Raw genomic sequence first — 19,733 nt, forward strand, 5'->3', positions numbered from 1 at the left:
ATGAATCCGTGTCCTTCAGGCTTGAAAACTTAACAAATTGAATGTGGCCAAATGGGGTTCTCAGGATTTCCTACAGGAGCGACAAAAGATTTACGGGCCGTGAGATAAAGTAATTGGGAAAACAACTACTCGGGACGGAATCTTAATAAAACGTATCGACAATTGTTGAAACGGCAGCTATCTACGCCGGGAAAGTGTTATTTCCTTCACTCATTTCAAAAGTAAAGAAGAGGGAGAGGTTCACACGCCCACAACCTAATTGCTGTATCGTCAATGACCCCCGCCGAGCAGACGTTTCCGACCACGGCCTTGTCCCTTGCGCGCTCTCGGCCAAGGATTCGCGCGAGCTCCGGTGACTGCTCCGTCCCCCCACCCCTCAACCTCCATCTATCCCGTCCTGAGCAGCACGTTGGCGATCAACGGCCGAACTCGACGGCCTGCTGGGACGGGGCTCACCGTCGGAAAGATTCAGGGGGAGCAGGGCCTTGGGCACGGCTTCCCTGAACAGCACAAGCAAAGACCAAAAGGAAAAGGCGGCGGGACAGAAGTTGCGTCTCATCGTCCGTCCAGGGAGCAAAATGGCGGCTGGCTTCGCGCGCGTTCTCCCAAAGAACCAAGGGCCGCTAAGGGTCAGGTGATAGGCAGCCTGGGAGCCACGGGTCTCCTCTCGGCGAGCCCCTGGCTATGGCGCTGCCCTGGGGCAAATGGAGGCACGCATGGCCACCGAGAGGGGGAAGGTGGGCACTTGCTTTCCAAACGGTCACTGAACCGAATGAAATAACCGCTGGCTGAACCGGGCGACTCCGGGCCCTCCCCATCACCATACGGGCCCCTTTGGCTACTCTCATGCTGACTGGCAGACTCCGCCTGCTTACCTTCCGAAGTAATCGGGGACGCAGAGAAACCTTGTGGCGAGATGGGCGGCAAATAAATTTAATAGAGTATTTAATCTAGAGTATTAAAAAATACAAAGGAGTATCCAAATAACTTCAAAATACTTTATTTAAAAATATTCTTAATCATCTAGTATCTTTTTAAAAATATAATTTATTCTTCAAAGTGAGAAATATATAAGATAGATTTGTTTTAAATTCTCTAATCATGTATATGATTGCAATTATATTATCTATTTAAGAACCGACTTCATTTTCATATTTTAGTGTGTTTGGAAAGATTGTTATCATTAAACTTACAGACCATTATTTGAATGTAACGATGTGATAGAAGGCACAATTAAACTGTATGGACATTTTTAAAAAGCAAATGTTGATAATGATACTGTTCCCAAGAGCCAAAAACATTTAAAGAGCAATACAAGTTTATTGCATACAACTGAAGGAAGCTGCCATTTTACAGAATATGGAAGACTGTCCACCACACAATTAAAAAGATCAAGACGCAATGAAGTTCCACAGTTACAATTTTACTCTCTAAATACTTGTTTATCCAACTGATATAATTACTTGTCTTAGCATAAACTCCTGGATGTCTTGGGCGACCACAACCATAACCAAAACTGGTAATTCCTATCAAATAAAACTTCGTAGTGGTTGGAAGGTAGCATGTCAGAGGACCACCGCTGTCTCCCTGGAACAGGAAAAGCACATAATATTTTAATATATTTTTATTTTTAGGAAGCAACAGAAGATTATCAATTGTCAAAGGTTTTCAACTGTTTTCTAGGAAAAATAAATCTGGAAAATCTGAACAATCTTACTCTAGTTTGATAATACACAAAGTACGCCAATTAGATATCATTTCTTGGAAAATCAGCTACTTGCTTAGTAGGCTTGACCAAAAAATCAAACTATATATCTAAGAGTACATAATCTATCGTCCAGCTTTAGCTATCATAAGAAAGCATTTTATGGAATGTGCTGGAAGAGTGAAAATGCCCCCACTAGCACAATGGTGATGAATAAAATCTTAGAATTAGCGGAAATGAACAGATTGACAATGCGGATTAACGATAAAGAAGACACAGACTTTTACAAAGTCTGGGAGAAATTGTACAAATGGCTTGATGAGACACTGAGGATTCAGATATAAAAGGAGATAGCTGACTAACTTAAAATGATCTAAGCAACAACTCAAATAAACAATACACAAAGACAGAGGGACAAATGAGAGTAGAAATGTATTAGAGGTGAGAATTCACCCTCGAGTAATACCATTAGACCACAACGTTGGAAAAACTTGAAAAGCTGATAGGTAATCCGTTATAACTACCTGCATGGAATTAGCAACCTAGTCTCATACTAGGTAAGGTGAGATGAGCTATGGGAGATGAAAATATGTAAAGAGCTTTATCTATTTTGTATCTTGTATTTTGTAAATCTTGCCTTTTTATATAACTTTCAAATAAGGAAAAAAAAAAGAGAACCAGGTCATCCCCTGAAGAGGAGAATATGTAAACACAACAAGGGATAGAGTGGATGGAGGGAGGAGTAGAAGGTAAGATAGGAAGGAGAGGAGAAAGGAGAGGAATAGGAGAAAGGGAAAGGCAGAGGAAGAATGGGAGGGAATGTAAGAGTAGGAAAGAGGGGAGGAATGGGAAGAAGAGGGGAAGGGTAAAGGGGAGGAAGGGGAAGGAGACAAGGGAAAGGAGAGGAGGAAGGAAGGAAGGAGAGAAGAAGGGGGTAGGAAGGAAGGAGAGAAGGAGGGAAGGAAGGAGAAAAGAAAGGAGGGAAGGAAGGAGGGAATGTAGGAGAGAAGGAAGGGGGGAAGGAAGGAGGAAAGAAGGGGAAAGGAAGGAGAGAAGGAGAAAAGAAAGGAAGGAAGGAAGGAGAGAACGAGGGAAGGAAAGAGGGAGGGAGGGAAGAAGAAGTAGGACCGTTGTAAGATAAGATGGATCCATGGGATGTTAAGAAAGCAATCTTCAAGTATATTGTCAACTGTAGGGAAAAATTGTTATACATGCATATTATTAATAACAGTTATGAGATCATATAATTGTGAATGTATATATGAAATTGATAAAATTTAAAAGAAAGCATTTTATACATAGCTAATGAAGACAAATCACTTTACCCTTTATTTTCAAATTGTCTATTTTGGAGACAGGTAAATTATCCAAATACACAGAACGGAACTGAAATAAATTCTAATTTTCCTATAAAGCTTGCTAGTATTCTGTAAAAGCAGCAATTATTCAGGAATAAACTGTTAAACCATACCTATTGTTTCACATACTGCAAAGTTGGGGTTTGTTTGATCTTGAAAAAGCAAATTATATCCTGGCAGATAAGCAAGTTATGGTAAAGTATTAAGTCAATTTCATTTAAGTCAAATTCATTTTTCAATAATTGATCATGATGAAAAAAATGAAATTTTAACAATATAGCAGAAAAATCAGGATTTTTCAGTAATTCTGAATAGTATTTTGACTTTACTAATGTTTCTGGATAGCCCTCTTCTTATATTAATTCATTTTTAATTCATCCACTCCTGATGACTCACATGGACACACAGCCATGTATTTTCTTAGCATAATAGGCTTTCAGTTTTTTTGCAAGTCAGAGCTACTGTAATTGTCTTTTACATTTTTCCTGAGGGGAGGGTTATGCTCATTCTTCAATTCTGTAGTGTAAAAACAATATAAGTGGAACAAATAAGCATGATTGTAATATAATTCCCGAATTATTATTTTTGAAAGGCTTTGTCTTTAGCATGTCTTTGCTGAATATGGCATCTCCAGAAAAACATCCTTCGGGATTGGGCGGCATATAAATATATTTAATAAATATATTTGATAAATATATTTAATAAATATGGTTTTATGTCTAATCAGAATTCCCACCCAGAGAATTCCCATTTGTACATGAGTGTAGCATAGTACTCCATTGATCCTGCTGGGAATACAAGTTAATGGGAGACTTTCTCATGTTGATAAGATAGAAAAGAGAGTGGGAAAATAAAGAGCAAGTTTCGGTGGATGTAAGAGTTAAAATAGGATTCTGCAGGTAGTTATCACATTTAAAGAAGAACGTTTAATATCTACCCCAGAGCAAGGTAATAGTAAACCATTCCTGTATTTTTATCCTGTAAACACAATGTAGGAGGTAGGAGATTATCACATATTTAATTGCCAATACAATACATCTGAACCTCCCAGGATAAATTAGTGAACTGAAGGTAGCTCTGCAAAATCCAAACCAGTGAGGAACCAATGAGTAGATTGGATTCCTGGAATATCTCTGAATAAGGAAAAGATAGGATATTGCCTACATGTGCTCCCCAAATCCTAAAATGTAGTAAAACTTTCTATTAAAAATGTTATACAAAAATAAAAATGAACACAAACTTAGAACAAAAAACGAAGAAGAAAAAGCCACAAAAAAGAAAAAGTAGAAATAGAAAGTAATTTCCATTTTTACAGCAAATATAAAAATACAAAATTATTCTCTTTAGCTCTCTTTTTATGTATTTTTTCTAGTCATCAGATCCATAAGTCTTAAGTTCATTTTTCCAATCAACAATAAATACGGATATTGTCTTTTATCTTACCAAAGAAGTCAATTCAGCCATTTCTGCAAATTCCATTCCTCCAAAATGAATGCCAAATCTTTACTTTTGTGCACTTTAATAATCTTGCTACAGTTATCATATATAAAAATAAAATTCTGTGACTTATTTCCTTCTGTTTTGTCCATCAATTTCCAAAGAAAATACATCTGTTTGAATTGTATTTAATCTTGTATGATCTTCTGAATTCATGTTTTTACTTGTATCCAAAATGTCTTGCTTTTTAAAAAGTCCATCAAAGATGGTAAAATGTCACTTCATGTGGTTCCCATTTCCAACATAAATTTATACATTCTAGACAGTAAAGTTTATTACATTCTAGACAGTGTCTCTGATGATCTATACATCTTTCTTTTGTTTTTAAGTAACATAATATAAATTTAGTCCTTTCAACCACATATTTTCCCATCTTATGTTTAGTCCATGTTATCATATTTTTTAACTTTTTCTTCTATTTCAGTAAAAGTTTATATATTTTAGCAATTACATGTTCATCATTTGTACAACTTTATTTTAAATTCAATCTTACATTATTCCAAACCATACATTATTTTATCTACTTTAAATCTCAGAATAAAGTTCTGCCATGACTTTATAAATGATTACCAGCATCTTGAATTCTGCCTGGAAGGAAACTGACAACCAGCACAGCTTGCAATTAAAAGTGTTTCATAGGTATAGCAAGGTCTACCAAGACGACTGCTGATGGCACCACATTCTGGATTAGTTGTAGCTTCCGAGTAATTTTCAAAATCAGCTCCATGTAGAGCACTTTGCAACATATGGAGTGAGTGATGACTGTTTTTTCTCCTTCACAATTTGTTCAAACCAGACTACAAGACAATTCAGTTTAATCACAGTTTGCTTATTGCAGTAATGGAGCAGCAAGATCCCTTTGTATAGTTTGTTAGAGCAAAAAGGGCATTCAGGGTCTTCCTAGCTATTATAATAATGGGACTTATAGTACTATCAATAGCACTTAAGAGTTATATACTGTTCCATAGTTCTTTACAGCACTCGGGGAGTGGTGGTGTCTGTGTGTGTTACTATGTCAACATATTGCCCCCCAAAACCTGGATCCTCATTTTACCAACCTCAGAAGGACAGAAGGCTTAGTCAACCTTGAGCTATCAGTATCAAACTCCTGACTGGGGGCAGAATTTGTCTGCCATATTGCATTCTAACTACTGTGCCATCATAGATCATACATTATCATAAATTGGTTTTGGTTCCAAGAACTATATTTGCTTTCTAGTATTTTCTGGATTTATTGGTATTATTTGTCCCTTAATTTTTTTTTTTAGCGAGCCGACAGAGTTTATTGTTCTGGAAAGGCAGTTAAGGGCGGTGGATATTTTGTTTTGTTTAATTTTACTTGTCAAACTTGTCAAATCTGGTACCACATATCCTCCTACAAGTGACTTTGAGAAGGACCTTCCAATTTAGGAGAAATTACAACTGGTGTACAAGAAGCATTTGTGCAGACATCCCTAATCATGGTTACATTTGCTTTCTGAACAAGAACCTCAAACTCCAGAAACATCCTCAAGCTCTGCCAATCAGCACTAAGATATTTTTACCTTCTTCTTTTAACCTTCTTTCCCTTCATTCTAATCCCCTTGGCTTTAGTAACCTTAGATGTTAAAGTCCTTGAACATACCAGACAACAATCCAATAGCTGTATCACATGACAGGTCTTCTTGCTCTGAAGGACTACAAGGGAGGCAATCTAGCTGGAAAATCATGACTAGCATCTAGGCAGCAACAGTACTCAGACTGGTACTCAACTCAAATAAACAGGTAAATTTCAGAAGTGAAAGTGAGTACAGAGGGATATCAGAAGGAAGAGAGCAAGAAAGTATAAGCAAGAGGTTAACTTTGTTCATTGACTACACAAAAGTTAATGACTTGATTAAACTAGTATGGGGAACCTACTAAGAGAAATTCAGACCAGAACATCTGATTATTTTTTCTGATGAAATTTTGCAGTGATAAGAAGCTACTGTAAGAAACAAATTTAGAGAACCGAGTAATTCAGAATCGAATAAGTGAGGCAAATATGCATTTGTTCCCATATCTGTTGAGCACATCAAATGAATATATTTAAGAATGGCTAGATTGAAATATATGACAGTTTGAAATCAAAACAGAAGGCTGAAACACTAAAATATCCATTATGAAGATGACACTATTTTATTTGTTTAACTGCATTTTGAAACAGCTTGACTCCTTAATAATTTCTATGGCTTAAATTAAAAAGAAAAACAACAAAACACACACATAGAGGGAAGGGCAACAGGAAGACTGAACACGATGAAATTAACCAAGAGGGATCCCATAACCATCCCATCCTAAGGCTGGGAGAACCACCAAGTTTCTGCTCAGATTTCTTAAGACTAGAGATTAATTCACTAAAGTGGGTGCCTATAAAATGGGTAATCATCTAAGACCATGCTATGGTTTCTGTAGTTCTCATGGGTTGAGAAGACACAGTCCTTTGCTCATTTAGAAAACATTGACTCCAATTTTTTTTTTCTGGCCAAACCTTTTGTGTATGTGTCAATTCTGTAGACAGATAATAAAACCACATTTCCCCTTTTGTTTATTCTCAACAGCCATCAAGTCCTACAACATGTTGCCCAAACTAAGTTATTCTTGATTCTATGAATTAAGTTGGAGTTTAGGGGGCTGAGAGACAAAATTCTGATGACATCATTCCCATTTAATATAGAGCTGTGTGTCTTAAATTGTATAAGGACCCTTGAAGTTCCCCCAAGTCCTGAGAGGGTTTTGGGGGAACCTCAAGGGTCCTTATACAATTATTTGCCAGCTATTGTAGACATTTTTACACTTGCATGGCAAGCTTTGCCAACATAATCTGAACTAAAATCATCTTTTTTACCTGGCAGCTATCAACACCTCCAGCTAGAAAGCCAGCACAGAGCATATTCACTGTAATTGTTTCAGCATACCAGCCAAGTTTATTACACATTTTCTGTGGAATAATATCTACTTGAGCTTCTTGTAATATTAAGTTGTTTTGACCTGTAAAAAAATATAACATATCATGACATTGTGAAACAAATCAGTCATTATTTGAGACAACTAAGCATTTCTGATATAGTCTACCAAGCTTACATTACACTTAACACTCTGGAAAGTATACTGTTGGTCAAAATAATCTTCAAGATTCGTGTATTTTTGGAGTCGTGTCTAATTTTGTTTGGCATCCAACTTAGAACCCAAGATTTAGCAGAACACCAAGTGCTGTTAAGATTTTTGTTTTATTATTTTATTTCTATTCTGATGAATTGTATGTTTTAAAGGCTTTGTTGTCCTGTCATGTTACCATGTAATGATGTAAGAATTATTTTTATGAATTCATTTTTGTGTTCAGTCTTACTTGTATAGTCAGCATGGCTGAGTTCAATAAGGAAGAAATAGGAATCAGTAAAATCAGGGTCAAATTACTCCCCAGTGCTTTAGATTAATTTTAAAAAGATTTATTTTATTCTTGTAGTTATTATGACATTAAGTATGTTTATTCATTTACTTGTCCACTGCCTTTATTATTTTTACAAAAAAAAAACCAACACAGTGATATATACTAAGAAGTTTCTATATTTTAATTGGTCTTGGCAAGTAATTTTAGTATCTGCTTCAATCCTGAAGTAGTGGGCAGAGTTGTCTAAAGGGTAGATCAGTAAGATAATTAAGGATAAATATTAACTAGCTATTAATTATATGCAATGAAGCTTAAATTATAGTGGGATTTATTTCATGTAAAATTCTAATCCTGATGAGGAAAATATCACTTTAATTTTAAGGTTTTCTCAAGGTAATTCTTTCTTCTGACAGATGCAGAAAAAAGAACCAAGATCCTGAATACTGTAATGTTTGTTGTTGCTAGTTGCAAAGTCATGTCCCACCCATCACAACCTTATGGACAACATTCCTTGAGGCTTTCTTGTCTTCTACCATCCTCTGGAGTCCATTTAAGCTCATGCCTACTGCTTCGGTGACTTCATCCAGCCACCTCATTCTCTGTCATCCCATTCTTTTGCCCTCAATCTTTCCCAGCATTAGGATCTTCCCCAGTGACTCCTTCCTTTTCATTAGGTGGCCAAAGTATTTGAGTTTCATCTTCAGGATCTGACCTTCTAAAGAGCAGTCAGGGTTGATCTCCTAATAGCTGAACTCAAATCTTTGAAATCAAACCAAGACTGTATACCTGTATTCCTTCCAACCAATTGCCCCTTGAAGTTTTTTTTTTTTAAAGTTTAAAAAATACTGCAATCTGCTAAATTAGTGAAACTCCTACTTCTCCTATTTTGGTGGGTTTTTTTACCAAAACATTTCTGAAATTTCAGAGGCAATTTTATATGTGTGGTGATGGTGGTGGTTACATTTTTTAATCATAAATTAGTTTCAGTGTTATTTATCCTCTCAAAGTTGAGGACCAAACAGCTTTCAGTATACGGGCCAATAAACTCTACAGAATTATACTGAGAAAAATGAAGTTGGGTTGAGAGTTAACGAAAGTAATTACGACCAAGCATGTTTATTTGTTGCATGTATATTTATGTCACTGTCATTTTAACAGAAATGCTGCAAATAATAAAGATAATAAAGTGTACTGTTCTTGGTGCTGAAGGTACTTTGCTTGGGTAGCGAATCCTACATTTAATTTTAGCAGGCTAAACACTAGTGAAATCTTTTGATGGTTGTTTTTTAGTTTCAAATGTTGGAAGGTAGAACTAGCCAGATTCAGCAACATTCTAAATAGGGTCCTTTTTTTAGTTTGTAAGATTAAAAAAGCAAATGCTTTGAGGATAACACATCTGTTCAGGTTGCTCACATCTAATTAGTAAGGCCAGGAGCAGAATTAAATGTAGTCTGAACAGCCAAGTGATCTCATCTAACAGTAAAAAGAGCTGTTACTGATTACTATAGACCTGAATGGGGAGAGCTATCTTTCAGACTTCAGCACCCAGAAAGCTTAAGATGTAAGAGTCATTTCATATTTTAAGAGTACAATTAGGGTATCAATTTGGTTTCAATCTAACTGTATGCACCTAACTTCACTGTGTCTAGGTAAAGTCTTCAAGTTGAGTTTGACTCCAATGTCCACACAATTTTCTTGGCAACAGTACAATAGTGGTTTCCTACCTCCTTCTTCTTAAGACATATTTTAATTTCCCACTCTAGCTTACAGCACAAGTATTAGTCCATGAAAACCTTTCATTTGGGATCTTGCTTAGCTTCTGAGCTTAGACAATGTGATCCACATGTCATTTGCTGAAGCTCTCACCATATCTATTCCAAAATCCTGTATATGAGAATACCGAATTAAGTAAACTGTAATTCACAGAGCACTTCAGTAGATGGCAGCATTAGTTAACCTAATGAGAGTCAGTTTGGTCTACAGATACTGTAGTTCTAAAGTTAAAGGCAATTGGGTCCAGAATTTTCACCACTAAGCAATCCAGCACACGACTAGAGATCCTGGAGCACCGGGGAACTGCCAGAGGACTGGAAAAGAGCTGATGTGGTTCCCATCTTCAAAAAAGGGAAAAAAATAGATCCAGGAGACTATAGACCTATCAGCCTGACCTCAATACCAGGGAGGATTCTGGAAAAGACAATTAAGCAACAAATTAGCAGACACCTAGAAGTAAACAAAGTAATAGCCAAAAGCCAACATGGGTTTGTCAAAAACGGAATCACGCCAGACTAATCTTATTACATTCTTCGACAAGGTGACAAAATTAGTGGACCAGAGGAATGCCGTTGATATAATTTACTTGGACTTCAGTAAGGCATTTGATAAAGTAGACCATAACCTACTACTAGATAAAGTAGAAAAATTTGGGTAGATGGCCACCAGATGGATTCGTAACTGGCTGACCAACCACACTGAACGTGTAGTCCTTGATGGAACTGCATCTATATGGAGGGAAGTATGCAGCAGAGTACCCCAAGGCTCTGTTTTAGGCCCAGCACTCTTCAACATCAATGATTTGGATGTGGGGATAAATGGGGAACTCATCAAATTTGCAGATGACACCAAGCTGGCAGGAATAGCCAACGCTCCAGAAGATAGGCTTAAGATACAGAAGGATCTTGACAAACTTGAACATTGGGCACTAACAAAATGAAATTCAATGGTGAAAAAAGTAAGGTCTTACATTTAGGCAAGAAAAACAAAATGCACAGGTATAGTATATGTGGTACTTCACTCAATAGTAGTAACTGTGAGAGGGATCTTGAGGTCCTAGTGGACAACCATTTAAATATGAGCCAGCAGTGTGCAGCAGCTGCCACAAACGCCAACACAGTTCTAGGCTGCATAAACAGAGGGATAGAATCAAGCTCACGTGAAGTGTTAATACCACTTTATAATGCCTTGATAAGGCCACACTTGGAATACTGCATTCAGTTTTGGTCACCACAATGTAAAAAAGATGTGAAGACTCTAGAAAGAATGCAGAGGAGAGCAACAAAGAGGATTAGGAGACTGGAAGCTAAAACATGAGAGGAACGGTTGCAGGAACCGTATCTAGTTTAATGAAAAGAAGGACTAGGGGGACGTGATAGCAATGTTCCAATATCTCAGGGGTTGCCACAAAGAAGAGGGAGTCAAACTATTCTCCAAGTCCCCTGAGGGTAGGATAAGAAGCAATGGGTGGAAACTAATCAAGGAGAGAAGCAACTTAGAACTGAGGAGAAATTTCCTGACAGAACAATTAATCAGTGGAACATCTTGCTTCCAGAAGTTGTGAATGCAGCAACAGTGGAAGTCTTTAAGATGATATTGGATAGCCATTTGTCAGAAATGGTATAGGGTTTCCTGCCTAGGCAGGGGATTGGACTAGAAGACCTCCAAGGTCCCTTCCAACTCTGCTATTGTATTGTATTGTAATGTAATGTACTACATCACTTACAGCAATCTCTTCAGTTCCTCCTGCAGCTGTTAAGCCAGGATCATGAATTAAGTCAATATGTAATTTTGACTCCTTGTAATTTCCTGCCGGCTCCCAACAACTAAAGTTAGTGGAGAAACCAGCAGGAAGTTGCAAGAACCAGACAGCTTACAAGCAGGCTGCCAGGTAGGTTAACTGGTGGCTGCTGGGAGGAAGAGAGAATGAGGGGTGTAGAATTGCAACCTTCCTTCAGCACCATTGTAACTTTAACTTCAAACAGTTGCTGAATAAATTAATCAAGGGTTTACCTGTAGTAGTTATTGTGCTGGCCTAAAAAACAGGCAATGACAAAGTACTGCTCTACTGCTGCAAAGAAAGCTGCATGATTTTATTTGTAAGTCACAGGAGTTAAAACTGAAATTGAAGGTGCTTTTCAGTTCAGGCAGAGGGAATGTCCTCCAAAGCCAATTTGCTGTTAATAAGAGTTCCTCTCTGCCCTTCCCCTGTACTGCAGGTCACCTTGTTCAATATTTGGGAGAAAGGAGGCTGATAAAAGAGGGTGGACAGCAAAAGTTGCTTCTATGTGTTTAGCTGCTTGCATATAAATCCAGATTCAAGACTCTTAGATAGAGGCCCACTGCCAAATAAAAATAGCCTTTTTGTGCCCTATATTCGTAAAATCCTACTTTCATTATCCAAGATTTTCAACATTCTCTGAAATAAATATCCGGCCTAGTTTTCCTACAAACATGTGAAATGCCATGATTCGTGTATAATAATAGCAAAAATGTTTGCCATAAATCTAATATTCTTAACACTTGAAAAGAGAATCAAAAGAACTATTATGAATAAAGTGGAACATGTTTACTTTTATTGTACGTTAATTTTAACTGATTTTTTTTGTTGTACAATAATTTTTAATCTGATGTTTGTACATTGTCTTTATATAAATGTCACAGATATAATACAAAAAGTACCTTTTTCCTCTGTTTTACCCCATCCAGATATGTAACAGGGATACTGCTGATTTATCGAAAGATTTGTGGCAGGTAAGCAGATTGGGCGAACATAGTCATTGAATTTGATAGATCGGACTAGTATTATCAAAGCAATATCATTGTCATATGTGTCTGACATATAATTAGGATGTATATTGATAGCTTTAATCCGACGCTTTATTGTATGACAGTTAACTTCATTAAGATTATGCAAGCCAATTACAACCCTCCAAATGGCTGGGTTCCTAGGACAGAACAAAATTTCAATAGGGATTATTGTTCTTATTATTACATTGCTATTTTGTAACTTCTATGACATGGATATTGTTTTTTTATTCATTCAGAGTAAACAATAGATCACTAACTATAGATCCCGATTAATATTTGATTATGTGGCTAAAACAAGGATCACTGCAGAAAATAAAAAAAACCCAATAAAAAAAAGTATTCTTTCTACTATCACTCCACTCAAGTATCCCGTTTCCCATTGTAACTCCTGCTCAGATACTTACGGAAAATCTACATGTCTTTTACATAGTTCTTTTACAGCCCTCTCTTAGTGGTAAGCACTGCACAACCTCAGCTCTAAATATTTACTGGTAATTATAGACTGATATGTTGCAAACTAAAAAACAAAATGCAATACATTTTAAAGATCAAAGTGTCTTTGAACTCTATTTTAATAAATTTGGCTGCACAAAATGTACTGTTTGAATCATCCCAGAAGAAAGGTAAGCTGAGGCCGGCACGGGGAACCCTGTAGCAGAAGTAATGGTGATAGGGAAAATGTTTTGATTGTAAAGGTGGGGATGGAGAATAAGAAGTCTCCTTTATTTCTTTTCTGCATCTTGTCATGCATTGTGCCTTTGTTCTGGTGTGCTGGGATATACGGTTTGTCTGTAGGTAGAATAGGCAAATATTTTTCCTGTCTGTATTTCTCTGGACATCATGTTTGTCTTCTGTGAAATACCCATTTCTCTGAGTGGCCATATAAATCTAAAAAATAAATAATACACATAAAAGCAACTTTGAGTGTCCTCATGGACCACAGGTTAATCATAAGCTAGTGGTATGATACTGTCTCTAAAAAAGGAAAAAGGCCAGACAAATTGGAGCAGATTCAGATGAAGGCCACCAATATGGTGAAAGGTCTGGAAACAAAGCCCTATGATGAATGGCTGCAAGATCTAAATATGTGTAACTTGCAGAAAAACGATTGAGCATTTCTTAATTCTACAATCCATCAGCCATTAAATCAAGCTGGCACATCAGCATTTTTCTTTTTCAGAGATCTTCAGGCCAGATGACTATCCACCAAAGATGCTCTAGTGCAGGGGTTTTGAACTTAAGGCCCGGGGGCTGGATCCGGCCCGCAGGATGCTTAGATCTGGCCTGCAGAACCGCCCTGGAAACAGCAAAAGACTGGCCCACAGTGCCTCCGTCAGCAAAAATGAAACTCCGTTTTCAGAGGGTTGCAGGAGGCCGTTGCAGCCCAAAAACAGAGCTCCGGAGCCCTTTTTTGCTGGCAGAGGACTTGGGCCATCACAGGTGCCTCTGACACGAGACATCCTTCCACTAGCTTAAAAATAATGTATGCATGTAGGTACGGATCTATCCATCAGATCTGGAAAACAATGGCGGGGAAGTGAGTGGAAAAGACAGCATGGCGAGCCTATTACTTTTCTCACAGCCCAGCTTTTTGATAATTTTTGTTATTTTTATTTTATTAATATTTGACTAATTGCCCATATTAACAGTAAAAAGATGTCTTAAGAAAGGTAATCCTGAAATGGTGAAGAATTAAGTCTTACATAGATCACTAAGGTAACTCAAATGCCATCCCACTCTGGCAGTGAAAAAGAGATGAGAGAGAATGAAAAATCCCTGTCAGTGATCTGAAGGCTGAGTGCTGCTCAAGAAGCCTTGAGGATGATTTAATAGGAAATACAATTAAGAAACATAAACAAAAAAATGGATAAATGAGACATTTGGATTTGAAAAGATTTGCCATGCTTGAACAAATAACTAAGATTTGTCTTCTCGAGATTTGAAGATCCCCAAATAGCAAACTATATGCTGTCATCATGGAAAATCAGTTTAGTTATTGGAAAAGTCCAGAAAAGGTTACTAACGCTAACTGGATTTGGCTAATATACAGAATTTTAATAGATATTTTCTGAGAATAGGAATCAGGGGAAATGCAGAAAGGGCTAATTTAATTGGATATTTAAACTTAAATAATAAGTGATCAGATTTAAAGCTTTCACATACAATGTGTCAATAGAGATTCTCATCTTAAACTCAAGCAACTGCAAAAGCCAAGATATAATATATTGGTAACAAAAATCAGGTGGAAAAAGAAAATTCAGCAAAAAGCCCATGGACTAAAAAAGATAAACTGGAATGGAAATCAAGTGTTATATTTTAAGATAATAGCTCTGCAATTATTAAAAAAGAGGAATAAAATATGAAAAGAGGGTGGGGTTTCCTTTCCATTATTTCAGCAAGAGAAATTGTTTCTAGGCTCTCAAAAATAAATAAAACAAATTATCTAATCAACGTAAATATTTCATGTAGAGAACCACCTGTAATGTTTAAACAACTGATACTATTTATGAGAAGATAATACGAGATTCTTTAACATTCAGGACTCATAAGATGGCAGCTAATTGTAACATGTTTGATGTTGTTTCAATATATTGGGCAATAAGACAAAATACTAAGAACAGCTAAGTATTATTTAGAAATTATTTAGATGTAAGATTAACAGCAAAGGGAGGAGCTGGAACTCAGTGTAGCACTCCCAAAGAGATTTGTTGGCAGGTGTAATTAATTCACTGGGAACTCAGTTCACATGTAGTGTAAACAGATTGGAAGGATAAGGCTAGTCAGAGTAAATGGAATAGAAAACCGAGGGGGGGGGTGTCGCGCTGGTTTGTGGAAAAGGTATGAGGAGACACAAAGGGATAGCTCGACAAAAATATTTTCATGAATATAATCACAAACGTATTGGTAGGATAGCTGAGATTTCACTCTTGGTAAGTTTGTTTTGCACGAATGGTAAGCCACACAACAGCAGAAATATAAGTAGTCCTCAAGTTATGATGGCAATTGGAACTGGAGTTTCCATTGTTAACTAGCTTCATGTGGCTGCATTGGACAAAAATTCCTATAGTCCCCAAAGCCATTGTTAAGTGAATATCCTGGGACTTTAAGTGAGCACCACCTCACAACTTTCTGTTAATTTCCAACAAAGTCAGTGGGGCACCCAGCAGGAAGTTGCAAATTCCAGTCAGTTTACAAGAAGGCTGGCACACATGCTAGAGGGTGGGGAGCCAAGAACAGAGGGCTTGGAAGGTGTGCAAGCTATTAGGACATATACACATACTTCCTTGAGAGGAAGTGATCACTTAACAACATAAGGTGATGGTCACCGATTTAGATTATTTTAAAAAAAGAATGGACAAATTCAAAAAGAATCAAACTAACAAAGGCTACTAATCTTAGTACATATTTCCTATCTCCAATTTGCAATAGTTAAGGAGGAATATTAGTGAAAACACCAGCCTGAAGATGGCGAGTGAGACCTCGCTGGAACGTTGCATAGACCATCTCAATCTTACACGGGGAAAAGTCCCAAATACAATAAGACCAGCATACATACATACATACATATAATATATGATCAAGCAGAGATAAGTACTAATGTAAAATAAGGGGAAATGCCTCATAACAATTAAAAAAAACATTTTCTCTTATCTTATTCTTCCACATAATTATTTATCATTAAAATAATTAGGTTTGGTCCTGGTAGCTCTAAATATGAGTCTTTTATTACTCTAGGATTGGATATGAAAAAGCTTCAGGGCAACTAATTAAGCAAATCTTTGAAAGCACCAAAATTCGTTCCTAGACTCTATCTATGTGATTCTTGACAAATATTCTCCTTTATTAGATCCTTGATAAGTAGTATGAAGCTACACCGGCTTCAAAACTTAATTCTGTATAAGCTAGGAAAGCCATGTTAAATCTCCATTTTTCATACATAATTATATATTTAGTCCATACTTCTTTCGTCAGTAGATTTATCACACCTAAATTGAAGAAAAAGTATTAGAATGGAAAGATACATACTCTGATGTTTTAATGCAGTGTGCTGCTGTCAACACTACGATTTTATTAATTAAAGATCCACCACATATATGGACATATCCTAGACCAACTGCATAAACTTGAAGACTAATTTGCCAAGGCCATGCTCCTAGTATAGCATCATGTCCACCTACAATTCGAGTTCCTGCCACTGTATTTTTCATAAGAGGCCTTGTTCCACAGACTAGAAATCAAAGAAAAATAGGTAAGCCATGTAAGAAACAGCATTCATGTAGCAACAATATATTTAAAGCATTTTTTTTTTACAAAACCACATTTTATAAGAAAGAGGAAACAAGAGTGAAAGATTTGCGGAACTGAATCATACCCATTTAGGTTGTATGACTAGACCATATATTTACTAGTCAATTTTATCTTAGCCTACTTTTCAGCCTCTGTAGTTAATTTATGATTGTGTTTCACATGAAAAAAAACAGAATTAACAGGGTGAATGGTGAAATAAATGTAGCTGAAAACAAACTACATAGCACATAGATATTCGAACTTAGCTCCATCGGGTATAGGATTTTTACCCGTGTTCCAATACATGGGTAAATAAGGCATAAAATCTAAATGATGATCCCAAATTGCATTCAGTTGTGACCAATGATTTAAAGTTTCATTATTTTAAGATCACAGAACCGATAACAGGTCAGGCACAATTTGCTATGTAAATTACAACCTTGCCTCACTGTTGGTTCTTCTGTTACTACCGATAGTCCCGAAACTTTAATTGCGTTATTTCCCAACTTCTGAGTTTCCCATTCCAGTTGCGATGGCGTAATTACAGTCATTTCCCAAGAACTGGGAACAAGTAAATTATAACTATTTATTTTCGAGTAGATCCCAGCACAGAAACCTCAGAGGCCACTAACTCTTATTTCCTTCGCACATTTCAAAAGTAAAGAGGGAGAGGTTCACACGCCCACCACCTAATTGCTGTATCGTCAAGAAAGGTCGTAGGGAACGAAACCCCCCCTCATTGTCGGAAGGCAACTTTGCGTAGACATCCTCGCGGAGTAGTCACCTAGAGCAAAGGCCTGGGGCAACCCCCACTTTCGCCCCTATTTATGCAATCGTCGATGGGCCTTTCGCGAGCCGCCACTGTCGCGTAAATGGCCATAGCGTACCCCGGGGGACGCCTCCTTTTCGGGAGCGCTCGCAACTCCCCTGCCGAGCAGACGTTTCCGACCACGGCCTTGTCTCTTGCGCGCCCTCGGCAAGGATTCGCGCGAGCTCCGGTGACTGCTCCGTCCCCCCACCCCTCAACCTCCATCTATCCCGTCCTGAGCAGCACGTTGGCGATCAACGGCCGAACTCGACGGCCTGCTGGGACGGGGCTCACCGTCGGAAAGATTCAGGGGGGGCAGGGCCTTGGGCGCGGCTTCCCTGAACAGCACAAGCAAAGCCCAAAAGGAAAAGGCGGCGGGACAAAAGTGGTGTCTCATCGTTCGTCCAGGGAGCAAAATGGCAGCCGGCTGCGCGCGTTCTCCCAAGAACCAAGGGCCGCTAAGGGTCAGGTGACAGGCAGCCTGGGAGCCACGGGTCTCCTCTCGGCGAGCCCCTAGCTAAGGCGCTGCCCTGGGGCAAATGGAGGCACGCATGGCCACCGAGAGGGGGAAGGTGTGCACTTGCTTTCCAAACGGTCACTGAACCGAATGAAATAACCGCTGGCTGAACCGGGCGACTCCGGGCCCTCCCCATCACCATACGGGACCCTTTGGCTACTCTCATGCTGACTGGCAGACTCCGCCTGCTTACCTTCCGAAGTAATCGGGGACGCAGAGAAACCTTGTGGCGAGATGGGCGGCAAATAAATTTAATACATAAATAAAACATTTAACAACTAAATATAAAAACTACTCTTAAAGCATCTATGAGGCTGCCTTTCGATGTCCGACTCCTGGGAACATGCCATGTTCATAATACATCATTGAGTGACTTAATATTTGTCACGACCATCTTAGGAGAGGGGCAGAAGAAAACATTGCCTATCTACTATCAGGAGCAAACATAGTAGGATCCCAGTTAAGTCAGGCAAGTTGTACATGCTGTGGGTCTTGGCAGCTAAGAAATGTCAGCTGGCAGAAACATAGGCTCTTCCCTCTGGAATATTTTTCTTTTAGGTATCAGGATAAGTCCAACCCCATTAGCCTTTGCAAGAATGTGAAGACTTGATAGTGTGTCTGGGCCTGGGCTTCAAGTTTGTTAAGGACTCGGTTTCCTGGCTGTATTAATATCCATCATAATTTTACCTGGTGCCATATATATTTATTTTATAATGCTTTTATAGTATTAAATTCTTTTTAAGATTTATTATTTATTTATTTTATAATTAAATTTGCATTGCTGCCTATTCACCTGTGGCGACTCAAGGCAGCTTACAAAATATAAAACCGCATTTAAAACAGTAAAACTAATAAAAAGACTCCAATAAATTAATATAATACCCCTGCCCCAGTGACAGCAGATCACACAAGCCATTTAATGGGCTCCATCCCCCTCTGGGTTCCCCAGGCCCGCTGGCAAAGTCATGTCCTCAATGCCTTCCAGAAGAGAAAGAGTGGGGGCCATTCTAATCTTAGGGGGAATGATGTTCCAGAGAGGGAGCCACCACAGAGAAGGCCCTTCTGGGTCCCACCAGAGGTATCTCCCTCGGGGATGGGACCCGCAACATTCCCTGCCTCCCTGCTCTGATGAGTCAGGTAGATGTGACCGGGAAGAGATGGTCCCTCAGATAACCTGGTCCCAAGCCATGGGGAGCTCATTAAGATTTATTTATTTGGCTTAGATGCCACTGCAATTAATACTATGCACCTTGCATACCCACTTTTTTTTTTAAAGGTTGAAAATAACCATTAGAGATAAGAGCAAACAGCTCACAAAATTTCCATCCCAAGGGCTTTGGGGAAAAAAAAACATGTTTTGATAGCTGTTCTAAAACTGGCACCCTACAAAATCCCTGATAATCCCTGAGCCAAAGGTACTTGAGAACCCCTTTGGCATGTTCTTGTTCCTTCTTCCAGGCCTGTACCTAACTTTTCCGTTCTAAAAAAAAATAAATCAAACTTTTGTATGTAGCTGCACAGAAAGATTTTGGGGTTAATTTTCCTGCCATGCAGGGACACCCTTCATA

At 38.2% G+C, this 19,733-nt stretch overlaps 1 protein-coding gene across 1 annotated transcript in view; it reads right to left on the reverse strand.

Annotated features, from left to right (window-relative positions):
* The window catches only part of LOC116504511 (transmembrane protease serine 9-like), a 40,880-nt gene extending 22,536 nt beyond the window's left edge, over positions 1-18,344 (reverse strand). The window contains exons 1-7 of the mRNA XM_032211547.1: positions 17,943-18,344; positions 16,580-16,781; positions 12,425-12,690; positions 7,427-7,569; positions 1,355-1,587; positions 876-950; positions 457-500 (exon numbers count right to left, since the gene is read on the reverse strand). Of these exons, the coding sequence (XP_032067438.1) occupies positions 457-500; positions 876-950; positions 1,355-1,587; positions 7,427-7,569; positions 12,425-12,690; positions 16,580-16,781; positions 17,943-18,045 (1,066 nt within the window). The 5' untranslated portion in view covers positions 18,046-18,344. The remainder of the gene's footprint in view (positions 1-456; positions 501-875; positions 951-1,354; positions 1,588-7,426; positions 7,570-12,424; positions 12,691-16,579; positions 16,782-17,942) is intronic.
* Between the last annotated feature and the right edge of the window lie 1,389 nt (positions 18,345-19,733).

Source organism: Thamnophis elegans, chromosome 2, assembly GCF_009769535.1.
Source record: "Thamnophis elegans isolate rThaEle1 chromosome 2, rThaEle1.pri, whole genome shotgun sequence".
NCBI classification, from domain to species: domain Eukaryota; kingdom Metazoa; phylum Chordata; class Lepidosauria; order Squamata; family Colubridae; genus Thamnophis; species Thamnophis elegans.